Source organism: Martes martes (genome assembly GCF_963455335.1).
Source record: "Martes martes genome assembly, chromosome: 3".
Lineage (NCBI taxonomy): Eukaryota > Metazoa > Chordata > Mammalia > Carnivora > Mustelidae > Martes > Martes martes.
In genome coordinates, this window is record NC_137890.1 from 132,176,352 (window position 1) to 132,190,213 (window position 13,862).

General features: G+C 43.6%; 1 protein-coding gene across 1 annotated transcript in view; it reads left to right on the top strand.

Moving 5' to 3' along the window:
• STK39 (serine/threonine kinase 39) overlaps positions 1–13,862 on the top strand; it is a 247,505-nt gene that overhangs the window by 54,200 nt on the left and 179,443 nt on the right. Inside the window, exons 8-9 of the mRNA XM_080798606.1 lie at positions 2,038–2,086; positions 2,189–2,254. Coding sequence (XP_080654732.1) covers positions 2,038–2,086; positions 2,189–2,254 — 115 coding nt within the window. The remainder of the gene's footprint in view (positions 1–2,037; positions 2,087–2,188; positions 2,255–13,862) is intronic.

Consider the following 13,862-nt stretch of genomic DNA (forward strand, 5'->3'; position numbering starts at 1 on the left):
TTGCTGAACAATCTGAAAGTGAGTGACAGACTTAATACTTCAGTTTGCGTTCTCTACAAACAAAAACGTGTTCCTATATAACCACAATACTTTTCCACACCTAAGAAAGTAAACAGTAATTGCCTGAAATTGCCTTAATACCTGGCGTATTCACGTATGTGTAATGATTTCCAAATGTCTTTTGTAGCTTCTCCCCCTTCTCCTTCAAAGACAGGATTTAGCAAGGGTCACTTCTGGTGTTTGATTTTGTTTCTTTAAGTCCTTTTTAATCTGGAATAGTTCTCTTTTCTCCTTTTGCTCTAGGACACTGATTTTTTTTTTTTTTTTTTTAAGATTTTATTCATTTATTTGACAGAGAGCAAGCACAAGTCAGGGGGAGGGGCAGAGGGAGAGGGAGAAGCAGACCCCCCCACCGAGCAGGAAGCTTGATGCAGGGCTCCATCCCAGGACCCCAGGATCATGACCTGAGCAGACGCTTAACTGCTTGAGCCACCCTGGGGCCTCCTATTGTAAGGTTTTATAGGCGAGATAAACACAACACCAGGCGAGATAGGCGCAAGGCAAGATTTATTAAAGGCGCTCTTGGGCGAGATTCCGTGACTCCGGAGAAGGGAGTCGAGGAAGTTGCGCGCGGAGGGGTCGGGGTCGGGTCGAGTGGGTCTTTTATCTGGGTTAATACAAGGCATAGGTTCACAGCCATATAAGGTAAGGTATTTGGTGATTGGAGGGTGGGGTGGGGGGAGTCCTGATGTTCCTGTTTCCTGCATAGGTATCGGTTTACTTTGTCCTTGGCATACGTCCTTCCGGTGGGAGAGTCATGGGTTAAGGAAGAGGGAGGCCTGGAAGATGACGGCCTGGCGGCCATTTTTATTGTTCCTCCTGCATTCCCGGAGCCGCCAACCTAACACCTATGACACTGAGTTTTTGAAGAGATCAGGATGGTTGTTTTGCTGATTATCTAATACTCTAGATGTATCTGATTCCGTCCGCTTGGCTACTTGTTTCAGAAGAAACTATTTGAGGAAGAAAGCTATTCTTTATGGAAGAATGCTAGTTAATAAACAGAAGAAATGATAGAAGTAGGAAATCAGCATTCTGCCACCTGCTATGAAATAATTCGTTAAGACAAAGATGCTAAAACTGTTAAGGAATAGAATATTCCACCAATGCCAAAGTGTTACCCAACAGAATACCTGCCAAGTGCATTGGGGAAAACACACCTTTACAGGGGTGAGATCTCAGGCCTGGGGATCATTGGTTAAACTTGGCATCACTCCCAGGGACATAACCTGACATCCTGGGCCCCTGAAGGGCGGTGGGGAGAAGTGCACAGCATCATCTATGGAATATTCTTCCCCCACATGCTCCGTGCAACCTCGCCAAGTTTTTAGACCTACTGTTCAGTGTATAGGAAATACAGGATAGAGAAACAAGTTAAATGACACCATCAGGAGACCATCAGACCAGTCCAGTAATGCTTTTAAAGGAGTTTGCATTTTACTAATCACCCTCGCATGTGCCTTCCCCTGACAACAGGTGGGCCATATACACTTGAGACAGGGTCCCTCACTGGGCAGACAGAGCCTGTCCACAGGATGGGGACCCCATGCCGTAACTGTTGCTCTTGGGGAATCAGAGATCACTGAAGACTAATTTCTTCAATGGGGTCATATTGCAGCCGGCACGGCTTCTTAATAAATACAGGGATTGAGCTCACAGACGTGTCAGTCTGACACCTTTCAGATAGACTGAATTCACTCAGTGTGGTGTAATGATGAAGGGCGGAAAACTGATCATGCCCCAAAATTTAACTTACAGGAGTGTATGCATTTCGCAGCAGGGGTATTTGGAAGGAACTGGGAAATCGGCACGGTGTTATTTGGGGTCTGCTTGTGATTAATTTAAAAATCCAAATTCTGGATTTGCTATTCCTGTAACTGGTTTTCCAGAAACACTCTGGGACTTGCCTGTTTTGTCAAGGCAGTGTATTTATCAAGTGGTCATTGTTTCAACTCTAATTTGTTATTGATCTTTCAGGCCTACAGCCGCCGAGCTTTTAAAATGCAAATTCTTCCAGAAAGCCAAGGTAACATGCTTAAAAACCCACGTAAATCTGCTATTTTGAAATCACTGTGAATTTCTGCGTATGCTACTTGGTGTTAAACTGTTGGGAACATTTGTTTTGCAGAACAGAGAGTACCTGATTGAGAAGCTGCTTACAAGGACCCCAGACATAGCCCAAAGAGCCAAAAAGGTAAGCACCACTAGCCTTTGTGACCCAGCAAGGGCTACTCCCCACCTAGGAAATGAGACCCACAGACACATTGGAAGAAGATTGCCACACACTCATGATGTGTTATTCAGAGGTTATCCAATCAGTGATTCCTTGGATGGCTGCATTTTTGCCTTTTGGGTATCTCTGGCTTGCTGTTATGTGTTTGTGGAAAACAGTATGAAACTTGAATGATTTCATTTTTCCATTTATCAGCTTTGCTTAAAGAAGGTCAGAGTGGGGAGGGGATCATGATGGGGCTTGAACCCTGGAGACCTGAAATAGCCTGGAGTATCTTTCCTTTGGAAATTTCACCGAAGAGGAGCAGTCATTTTTAAGCTGTTTTGAAATGACAAAAGAAAACCCCAAATTTGTTCTTAATGGTTATCTTTTAAAAATCTGATTTTATTGACAAATTTAATGGTTATCTTGAGTATCTGTGGAATGTCGGTCTTTTCCTTATAAAAGACCTTGGTCCCTCTTGTAATTTAACTAAATTATATTAATGATTACCTGAAAAATTTTCCATTCTTGGTTTTAGATTTTTAAAAAAATGATGTATATGTGTGAGTGTATTTATTTGTGTATTTATCCAGAGTTTAATTTATTTGTAATTACTGATTGTGTTATGGCATGGAGCCTAACAAAATTTAACCTCTGGCTTGGTTTAGTTTGATTTTAAAATTATAATAGATATTTATAGTTAAAAATATGTATGTAGTCACAGATTTAGAAGGGAAGTTTCTCTTTCCTCCACTTTTTATGGTTAATAGTCACAGGGAAAGCTGATCCGAATCTGAGTTGTACGCTCTGAAGTAAAACCGGCAGAGAAATATGCCTCAGAGATTACATCTCATAGTGCCCGGGTGCGGTAACTGACTGTTAGTTTCCAGTCATTGCCTTTCCTGAAACATTGCGTATGAGGTACATTTTGCAGAGGCCTTAACATTGTTTTAAGCAGATTTAAGAGTAGATGTTAAGAAACGACACACTGTGTCCAGGTGTGTAACTGCTCCTCAGTGACCAGCAGAATTCTTGGGGTGGTGGGCCTGGGCGGGGGGCAGGGGGATTGCCGCATTGGCCGCGCAGACCTGAACTGGGTCTGGTCTGAGGGATGTCTCTGAGGGAAAAGTGAAAGCTTGGCAGATGGTCCTTCAGAGTGGCGCATGCCAAGGGGTGACAGGAATGCTAAAGCTTCAGTTTGAGGCAACAAGGGCCCAGCCGCTGTCTGAGGGCTCCAGACAGAAGGAGGACCCAGAAGAGACACCCTGGGATGTGCGAAGCCTAGCGTGGTGATTTTGGTCAGGCGTCTGAAGCGTTAGCCAGAGTTGGAAAATGCTGTTAAGGGAGCCATTGGCTGGTTCAGTTTGTGTCATCTCCAAAGAACATTTTTGTTGGTCTCAACTTGTTTTGCTAGTTTTGTCTGGTCTCATCCTGTAGCTGTTGCCCGTGGAGAGGGTTTGCTAGGTCTGTGTTCTGTGCAGACCTTTAGCTTCGCACCCCCGACTCCTGTCAGATGGCCTGGAGGCTTCCAAGGGGCCATTTCCCAGTGGCTTCCCTCCTCCCCCAGACCTAAACTTGCCATGTTCGGTGTTTCTGTCTGAGTTGCCCAACCTCAGAACGCTGGGGCTATTTTTGTATTTAAGGCCTCTTTTCCCCCGTGCTCCTCATTTCTACCCCCTCTCCGGGCCTCTGCCACAGTGCTTGGAAGGTTCTCCTGGTTCTGACAGGACAGTTGCACTCCCTCCCTTCTGTTCCTCCTTTCTGTTCTTTCTTAGACACTGCCCCAGGAGTGTCTGATCGTGTCACTTAATGGCTTCAAAGTGGTTCCCCAAATTAAATAAAAACAACCCCAAGAGCCCATAAATGAAAAAATAAAGTTCCTGTCAAAGAAAGGCCCACCTCCTTCGCTTGAATTCATGGCACCATTTCAGTTTCCAGCCTTACATTGTGAACTCCAGTTCTGGTGAACCACCCGTAGCTCTCACTGCTTGTATGTCCCTCACGAACCTACACTTTCCTTTGAAATGCTATCATTTTGAGAAAATGAAGAAGCTTTTCAAGTTCTAGTTTTGTTTTCCTTCTTTTAAAAAATATTTAAATTCTTCATTACATATGAGTGTGTTGTGCATTCCAAACCCTGTTTTGCATGTCTCTTAAGCAAACCACAAGCCGCTAAGAGTTTGGGGAGATGTGATTTTTCAAGCATGTCTTCTGCCACGTACTTGCTCCTGGACTTTAGACTTGAACCTCAGGGCTTGTTTCATCATCCATCCCTTCAAATGAAGAACGGCCACATGTTTTAGTGTCACAGAGAAAGACTGAAGGGAGAATATAAATTCATTCTTTAAACATCTTACAGGAATGAGAGTAGCCCATTGCAATGTGGTTCTTACTCTCGAGCTTCATTCAGTCTGCTGTTTTCCTGTGAGAATTCTTGTTTTCCAGTGCCCTTGGGTTATCAGCTATGTCCCACTTCTTGCCTGTAGGATCCCTGGCAGATATGCTGACCAGAACATCAATCACAGCACAAGTCTCGCTCATGTCAAGTGCTCACAAGTGTTTGCTAACTCCGTGAACACCTATGCTTGCTTGTACCCTGGAAAGGCCATCTGAAGCTCTGTTTCTTATGCACCCCAAATGGTTGGCATTCAGTCGTTCCTGGGATTCCTGTTAGCAGCAGACAGACCGCCCTCTGTCCGTGGGGCACAGGATGCTGGGGAGCAACCGTGCTGTTCCGTGCTTGAAACTTCTCCTGCGGGCTTGGTCCCATGGAAGTAAATACTATTTTAATCACCAGGAGCATTGAAGACCTTTGTTGTAGGATGTCTTTGCTTGTCCTCGGTGCTTACTGTGTTTAAGTGAATTCAGTTTCAAAGTTTGTGCAGGGGAGTCTTCAGTGTTACTCATGTTGTCCACTTGTGGACTTGTCTTTATTGTCTTCTCCTCCTTTATCTTAACTTTCCTGGTTGCAGCGGCGCCTCCTGGTTGATCATACTCTGGTTTCCCAGTGTACATTGGTTCTTCAGATGCTCGTTTGTCTGTGGGTCCTATGATTTCTGTCTCCTTGGTTTGTTGTTTTAAAAATAGAAACAGATAGGGGGCGTCTGGGTGGCTCAGTTGTTAAGTGTCTACCTTCCGTTCAGGTCATGTTCCCAGGGTCCTGGGATCGAGACCAGCATCGGGCTCCCTGCTCAGGGAAGCTTGCTTCTCTCTTTCCCACTACCCCTGCTGGTGTTCCCTCTCATACTGTGTCTCTCTGTCAAATAAATAAATAACATCTTAAAAAAAAAAAAATAGGAACAGGGGCACCTGGGTGGCTCAGTGGGTTAAAGCCTCTGCCTTCAGCTCAGGTCATGATCCCAGGGTCCTGGGATTGAGCCCCACATCAGGCTCCCTGCTCAGCGGGGAGCCTGCTTCCTCCTTGCTCTCTGCCTGCCTCTCTGCCTACTTGTGATCTCTGTCTGTCAAATAAATAAATAAAATCTTAAAAAAAAAAGTAGGAACAGACAGTCCATCAATATACCAGTATTTAGAGGACAGCTGGGCCTGTTGAGCAAGCTCTGCACAGTTAGGCAACCTGTGTCAGAAACAACAGTTTCTGGGGCGCCTGGGTGGCTCATTCGGTTGGGCATCTGCCTTTGGCTCAGGTCATGATCCAGGAGTCCCAGGATCGAGGCCCGCATCGGGCTCCCTGCTCAGTGGGGAATCTGCTTTTCCCTCTGCCCCTCACCCTGCTCTCGTATTCTCTCTCTCTCATTCTCTCTATCTCTCAAATAAATAAATAAATTCTTAAAAGAAAAAGAAACAACAGTTTCTGTTTCTCCCTCATGAAAACAAAAATTAAGAGATATTTTTAATGTGTTTTTTAAAAAATTTATTTCTTTTCAGTGTAATAGAATTATGTGTGTTTCTTTTTTAACATGAATAATTCTCATATTTAAAGAAGAGAAGGGCCAGCTGTTCTCAAGAAGTCCCTTGAGCCCACCGGTGCAGTCCTTTGGCACAAGAGAAGCAGAGACTCTCATATTCATGTTTGGCCAGAATGTAAAGCATTAGTTGGGAGCCATGGAATTTTATGTGCTTAGGCGATCTTGTCTTCGTCCAGACTGATTCCTCTAAATCAGGAAAAAGAAATAAAAATACACCAGTGTGGCTTTCTTAGTGATTACTGACATAAAATGATTGCGTGTGTGTGTGTGGTTATTGCAGAAGTTAGGGATATTTGTTTTCTTCCTGGAGGCAGAGTATTTGGTCCATTTGGGCTCCCCTCGCCCCCAACAGACAGTGTTGCTTGGGGATCATCTTTATTTTCTTTTGCCCTAATTTTTCTGTCTGTGAAATGGAAATTCTGTCTGACCTCAGGCATGTGGTGAAGGGTAACAAGAGATTTGATGTTCCTGGACCAGAAGACATTCTGTGAATTCTAAATGAGAACATGCTAATAATGACCCATGAGAAAGAACAAGGTTAAGTACAGCTATAATTTCTTTTTAGCTTTTCACTTCTCTTTGTGCATGAGAAGAAACGGCTTCATCGCCATTACTCCTACTCATGTGACATTTTAGGGGCCTCTCTCCAGCCATCTTTAGAGGTTTTAGACCTTGAGCCTGTGGTGTTCTACAGTTTATCCTACTGGGTTCCCTGGGTGGGGAAGAGCAGAAATCATTCTGCTAAGATTGAATGCGGATGCTTAGGGCTGTGTGCATTTTCTGTAGGGGCATCTAAGTGTTGGAGTTGGCTGGGGTCTCTGCTTTCTGTTAGTGATGCGAACCTTGAGTCACCCCATTCACCCTCCTGTTCATACACTTCCTGGAGCTAAAACACACTGATGGCAGGAGAGAGGCAAAGGGTTAGTTGTTGTACAAATATCTCAATGCCAACTGCTTAACCAAAAAAAGCATATTGGCCAGGGAAGGGATGAAGAGGGAGAAGTGCAATACACCTTATTGATGTTGCCTGTGTTTTCGCGGGAAAAGGAATCACTGGAAGATTTTTGTTTGAATTTTCTTAATTTTGAAATTGAGAAGTCAGAAATGATCAGTCACTATCAAAAAGAAAGAGATGGGCACCTGGGTGGCTCATTTGGTTAAGTCCGACTCTTGATCTTGGCGTGGGTCTTGATTTCAGGGTTATGAGTTCAAACCCCACCTTGGGCTCCATGTTGGGTGTGGAGCCTACTTGAAAGAAGGAAAGAAGGAAGGAAGGAGGGGAAGAAAAAGGGGAAGAAGGGAAGAGATACTGTATCACTGCTGCATTTGAATGAAACCATTGTGAATTGGAAAAAGTAAGGTGGCATTTGTGGGCACCAGAATTTCTTGTATCAGGCTTGTAAGACTGACTTCATATTAAGGACCCAGGTTTGGTCCTCCTATGTGCTTAGGAGTAAATGGGTAGGGATATAGGAGTATAACAGTTCATTTTTATTTAATAGTTCATATGTGTTCATAATTTGTCCATTCTATTTTTATGTTTTATTTTGAAATAACTCTTTTATCTTGAAATAACAGGCTTATAAAAATGTACAAAAATAGCGCCAAAAAATTCTCTCTCTATTTTCTCTCTTTCTGTCTTGGAAGCATTTCAAAGTTACAGACATGATGTCCTTTATCTTTAAATATACTTCAGTGCATGTTTCCTAAAAACAAGGGCATTCTTTTACCTAACAGTTTACTTATCCAAATCAGGAAGTAAACAATGACACAGTACTATTATTTAATTTTCAGATCTTATACAAGTTCTGCCAGTTTTGGTAGTGGTCATCTGTCTGGTCCAGGATCCCATCCAGGATCATTTAGTTGTTGTCGGCATTAGTCTCCTTTACTCTGGAATAGTAGTTATTTTTCTTTTATGGACAGTCACCCTTTTGAAGACTATAAGGCCACTTATTTTGTAGAGTGGGGCTCAGCTTGGGTTTGTCTGATATTTCTTTGTGATTAGATTTAATTTACACATTTTTCGACAAGAATACCTCGGAATGATGCCTTGTTCTCCTCTACATATCATGTTGGTGCTGATTCATTTCTTTGCTCGTGATGCTAGTTTGATCACATGCTCACGGTGGTGCTTGCCAGCTCTTCTTTGTAATAAACACAATTACTTCTTAATAGGAGGAGTTCTTTAATATTATTCTTTCATTATATTAAACATTAAAAGGTAAAGTGAATGTACTTTCTCTATAGGGTCATTAGTCTTTATTCAAGGAAATATTTATGCTTTACGTCACTGTGGTTGTACATCATAGGCTATTAATGATAGGATTTCCTTATGGTTTCTAAGCGATCTTTCAGCCAAGGAACGCTTGGCTGGTATGTAATGTTTAGATTTAGGTAGGAAGTAGGAATGGTCAGAAAGCAACAGCAGCTGGATCTTTGTCCTTCCCTGGGTGAGCTGGCTGATCTCTGTGAGTCCAGTCTAGCCGAATGGAGCCCAGGACACCGACAGTGTATCACTGTGATGATGAGAGATGATCCGGGCAGGATGTCTAGCACTGTGTTTGACGCATTGTGAGTGCTCAGTGCAACACAGGCTGCCATGACTATGGTGCAAATAAGGGAATGACTATTATGGCTACAGAGGTGGACATTTTAGAAGTACCCAGTGAGATAGGGAGTGAGGGAAGAGTGGCCAGGAAGGTGGGATGGGTGAGGAAGGTTGTTTCTCTTTTGCTGTTGCTTTGGACGAGAGGGAGAAGCCTGTGGAAACCTACAGAAAGAGGGAGAAGGATGACAATATTATTTCATTGCTGTTGCTGATTCACATATCTTTGGGTTTTCTTCCTGCCCCATCACGGTGCTGGCAGAGGGCACGAGCCAGCACCTTCCCTGCAGCCAGCCGGTCCTGTCTCCTTTGAGAAGGCAGCACAGTGTTTTGTGTTTGCGAAGACCAGCGAATAGTAAGAATCAAATATGCACGCAGCTGATACTCATTTACGGCTTTTAGCTCACTTTCACATTTGCTTCCTTATTCATTCTAAACAGCTGTGCCTGAAGACAGGTCGGGCAGGCGTTATCATTACACTTGACAGACGAAAGTGGGAGAAATGAACTGACTTGTTTGAAGTCACACGACTAATGAGAGGCCATTCTTATTTCTGGTTGTGTTCTCTTTCCACCAAATCGTACCTCAGAAGGAGGAAGAAGAGAGGATAGGAAGGAAATCTAGATGGAGACGCTAGACAGTGTGACATGGTCTCAGTAGGAGAAGGGGGGGTATGTTTGTCATTCTCAGAGGGTAGTCTGTCCCTTACTACATGCCGCTCCGAGTCTCCGAGGGACTCGGAGATGCTGTGACCATCATTATAGCCCCGGAGGTTTGCCAGGGTTCTAGCAGGGTTCTAGCAGGTTCTAAGGTGATAAAAGGGAGAGAAAAGGAGATTCTGAAGGGAAGACAGGTAGCCAGTGGGAGTCGAATAGCATCGACAGTTGTTGAAACCTTCCAGAAACTCAGCTTCTCCTCTGTGAAATGGGGAAAGTCATTATGATACCTTTCTGTGTTTTTGAGTACTGAATTAGGTGAAGCATGGGCAGTGTATAACCCAGTGGTTGGTTGGCACAAAAAATGCATGGCACTAGTTATTATCATAATCCTAGTGAGTTTTATTATCATCGCTTATATTGCGTTATTATTACGGTTTTATTATTATAATGTCATTATATTTCATTGCTGGGCTGCAGGCATCCCTGCTGCCACTCCGGCTGCTGCAGCCGCTGTAATGGCTATCGCCATTACCCCCATGGCTCCCAGGAATGGGCACTCGTAGACCAAGGACCAGGCCAGGCAGTGAGACTCCCCTTTCCAGTGGAGAACACAGCACAAGCAGCACAAGACATACTGAAAGAGCAGCAGAGAATATGTGCCTGAAGGTGTGGGTGGGGAATATGTACTACAGAAGGGGAAAGGTCGTGGAGCGCCTTGAAGGGGGGACCTGGGCAGAGGAGAGAGAAGTCATACTTCTTGTGTACCTTCATGCACCATGCTAGACACTTGGTTTACATTTATGGCCTTTAACTGTAGCTTTATGATAACTAATGAAGTCCCGAGTAACAGGACAGTTGGATTCTTAAGGCTGGTTTTAAAAAAAGTATACATAGGGGTGCCTGGCTGGCTCAATCAGTTAAACATCTGCCTTAAGCTCAGGCCATGATCCCAGGGTCCTGGGATCAAGCCCCACATCGGGCTCCTTGCTCAGCAGGAAGCCTGCTTCTCCCTCTCCCTTTGTCTGCCACTCCCCGTGCTTGTGCTCTCTCTCTCTCTCTCTTTCTCAAGTAAATAAATTAAAAATCTTAAAAAAAAAAAAAAGTATACATATTTTGAAGTATGAGCGGAAAGTGGATAAATATCTCCTGGTTTGTGATGCTTCAGCTTGCAGACCCTGGTTGGACCTTGACCACTTCATCACACAGTGGCTGTGCAAAGTCCGCTCGCTTCCCAGTGTGCTGCCATGTAGACTCCTCATTTAGTCAATAAAGAGGGAAAATGACTGAATTTCTACACAGTTGCATTTTTAACCCCTCTTGGAATCTTATGATTAATTTATGAGATATTGAAGGTTATATATTATCAAGAAACCAGAGCATATGGGCGCCTGGGTGGCTCAGTGGGTTAAACCTCTGCCTTTGGCTCCGGTCATGATTTCAGGGTCCGGGGATGGAGCCCCGCATTAGGTTCTCTGCTCAGCAGGGAGCCTGCTTCCCCCATCTGCCTGCGTCTCAATGTACTTGTGATCTCTCTCTCTGTCAAATAGATAAGGAAAATATTAAAGAAAGAAAGGAAGGAAGGAAGGAAGGAAGGAAGAAAGAAAGAAAGAAAGAAAGAAAGAAAGAAAGAAAAGAAAAGAAAAAGAAAAGAAAGAATAGATAAGGTGATTTCAAATGCTGGAAGGATGGATTTCAATTTTGTTCCAAGTCTCTCCAGTAGAGGGCAGTGAGGGGCTTTATTTCTGAGAGGCTGTGGCCTGCAAACTGAGCAAAAGTTTTTGGCTTTGTTGAAGTTCTCAGACTTGGAGAAGAATCAAAAGGATGTTAGGTGCCTACTGAGCCATGAGTACCAGGCACCGTAGTCAGTCAGAGCGTTTTTTTGCTGGGCAGGAGGTTGAAGGGCGAAGGTGTAAGCACTTCTCATTATTACCGTGTTCATTTCAAATTGCACTCTCTGTTAACCAATCAAAGTAATCTAACATTTGTATTTTCCAGAATACATGTCAAAAACAAAAATCTCAATTTTGAAACGGGATTAAAAAATCTTCCGGTATTTATAGTTTAAGTGAATATGGTTCTGGGTAGTTGCAGGCTATTTCTAGAAAGCTCCTTGGTTCCTGCAGTTTCCTTAAAGCCAGGTAAACGGAGGAAAGAGGGAATCAAAGCATATGATAGCAAAGAAGGAGAAGTGAACAGACCTGTATTTTTGGATTTAACATAGGATACTCCTCATGATTCAGGTAGACCTGAGGGTGCATGTTCTCTTACTACTTTGCGTCTCTTTTCTCCTTCCTCTTATTTGAAAACAACCACAGGTATTGGTAATCTATCTTACTGGGTAGCTCCCATGCTCAAAGGGAGAAGGGCTTTGGTTGTTGAGGATGTTATTTTTCCTATGTTAATGGTGAGAAAAGTTGTCCACAGAGGTTAAAATTATTGTCTTAACTGGGACAGATGTTCCCAGAGGGTAAACTCATTAATGTTTGCATTATTTTTACATCTTAAATGCTTTGCTTTTAGGCAGTTGAGAATGTAGAGTTCATTGGTTCAGAAAAGTGCTTTTGGTCACTAGGGGGTGCTATGGGAACAGTTCACATATGAACCTGGGGCCAGGAATTACTGGTCTGTAGAAGCCATTGCAGTCACAAATTTATTCCTTTTGCATCTTGCTTGCTATAAGGAACTTGACTCCAGTTTGTGCTGGGGGAAAATAAGGCAGAGGTGAGGGTGGAGGAAAGAACAAGGGAAAAAGCATCATAATTTACTTTCAATTCAATTGTGAATTGAGTTAAAAACTACATACATTTTGGGATGCCTGGATGGCTCAGTTGGTTAAGTTCAGTGCCCTGGGATTAAGCCCTGCATGAGACTCCAAGCTCAGCACGGAGACTGCTTATTCCTCTGCTCCTTCTGCATGTTCTCTCTCTCAAATAAATAAAATCTTAAAAAAAAAACAACCATATATATTTTAGGTAAGTGGCCTCTTTCTGGTGACATTGACTTAGAGCAGAAAGGATCCATGGTGGAAATTGTGATTTATAAATCCTGGCAGCCCCATTACGGGGAAATGTCCATATTTTGAGACTGAGGTGTCTTTTTATTTTATTTTATTTTTTATTTTTTTTCAAAGATTTTATTTATTTATTTGACACAGAGATCACAAGCAGGCAGAGAGGCAGGCAGAGAGAGAGAGAGGAGGAAGCAGGCTCCCTGCCGAGCAGAGAGCCCGATGTGGGGCTCAATCCCAGAACCCTGGGACCATGACCTGAGCCGAAGGGAGAGGCCTTAGCCCACTGAGCCACCCAGGTGCCCCCTGAGGTGTCTTTTTAAAGGTACCAATTGCTTGAGAGAGTTTACAACTTTTACAGATCTCGGACACCCAGTTTTGGAAATTTAAAAATAGTGACATACATTCTGAAAATATTGTGAAAGATGGTGTTTGCACAACTTTAGTGTGTAGAGAATTGATTGTTTCCTTTTGCTGGAAAGGCATAGGTAGAATCAGTGGCCTTATTTCACATCCAGTTAGATTTTCGAGATCTACATGTTCGTATGCATTTTGTGCTTCCTTTTTACCTTTGGGAAATTTGCTAACTTTTTCCAAAGCTTGTGTGCATCAGGTAACTTTGCAACTTAATTGGCGTACGTGTGCTGAGGGAAGTCCCTGTCTGCCTTCTCATCTAGGGCTCACTGAGCATCACTGACAAAGTACCAGATACTGACTCCCACTAAAGCGGTTTGCCTTTTTTTTTTTTTTTTAAAGATTTTATTTATTTATTTATTTGACAGACAGAAATCACAAGTAGGCAGAGATGCAAGCTGAGAGAGAGGGGGAAGCAGGCTCCCTGCTGAGCAGAGAGCCCGCTGCAGGGCTCAATCCCAGGTCCCTGGGATCATGACCTGAGCCGAAGGCAGAGGCTTAACCCACTGAGCCATCCAGGCGCCCCTAAAGCGATTTGCCTTTATTCACCTTCACAGTGCACTTTAGTACACCATAGCTTTTAAAAGTAGATACACCACGTAGAATGGGAAGGAATTTGGAATTTGTCTACACTTGCAGCAACACGCTAATAAAAAGTGAGCGGATGCTTTCTTGATCTTGACAAGTCTCTGATGTGACTGACTGTATCTTCTTTCTGGTTTAAAACCATTCAGTACCTTCTTGTAAATTGCAGGTAAGTTCCAAGTTCCTGCCACTGATACGATGAGGTCCATGTCACATAAGATGAGGACCAGGCAAGGCTCCCGTGCTCTGTGTTTGGGTCAGCTCTCACCAGCCTTTGCTTCGGCCACTCACCACCTCACCCTTGCCACATCCTTATAGAGTTATTGATTCTGCTTTTCTACCAATGCACTCCTGAAATCCCACCTGGGTTTTCCATGGGGGTGCG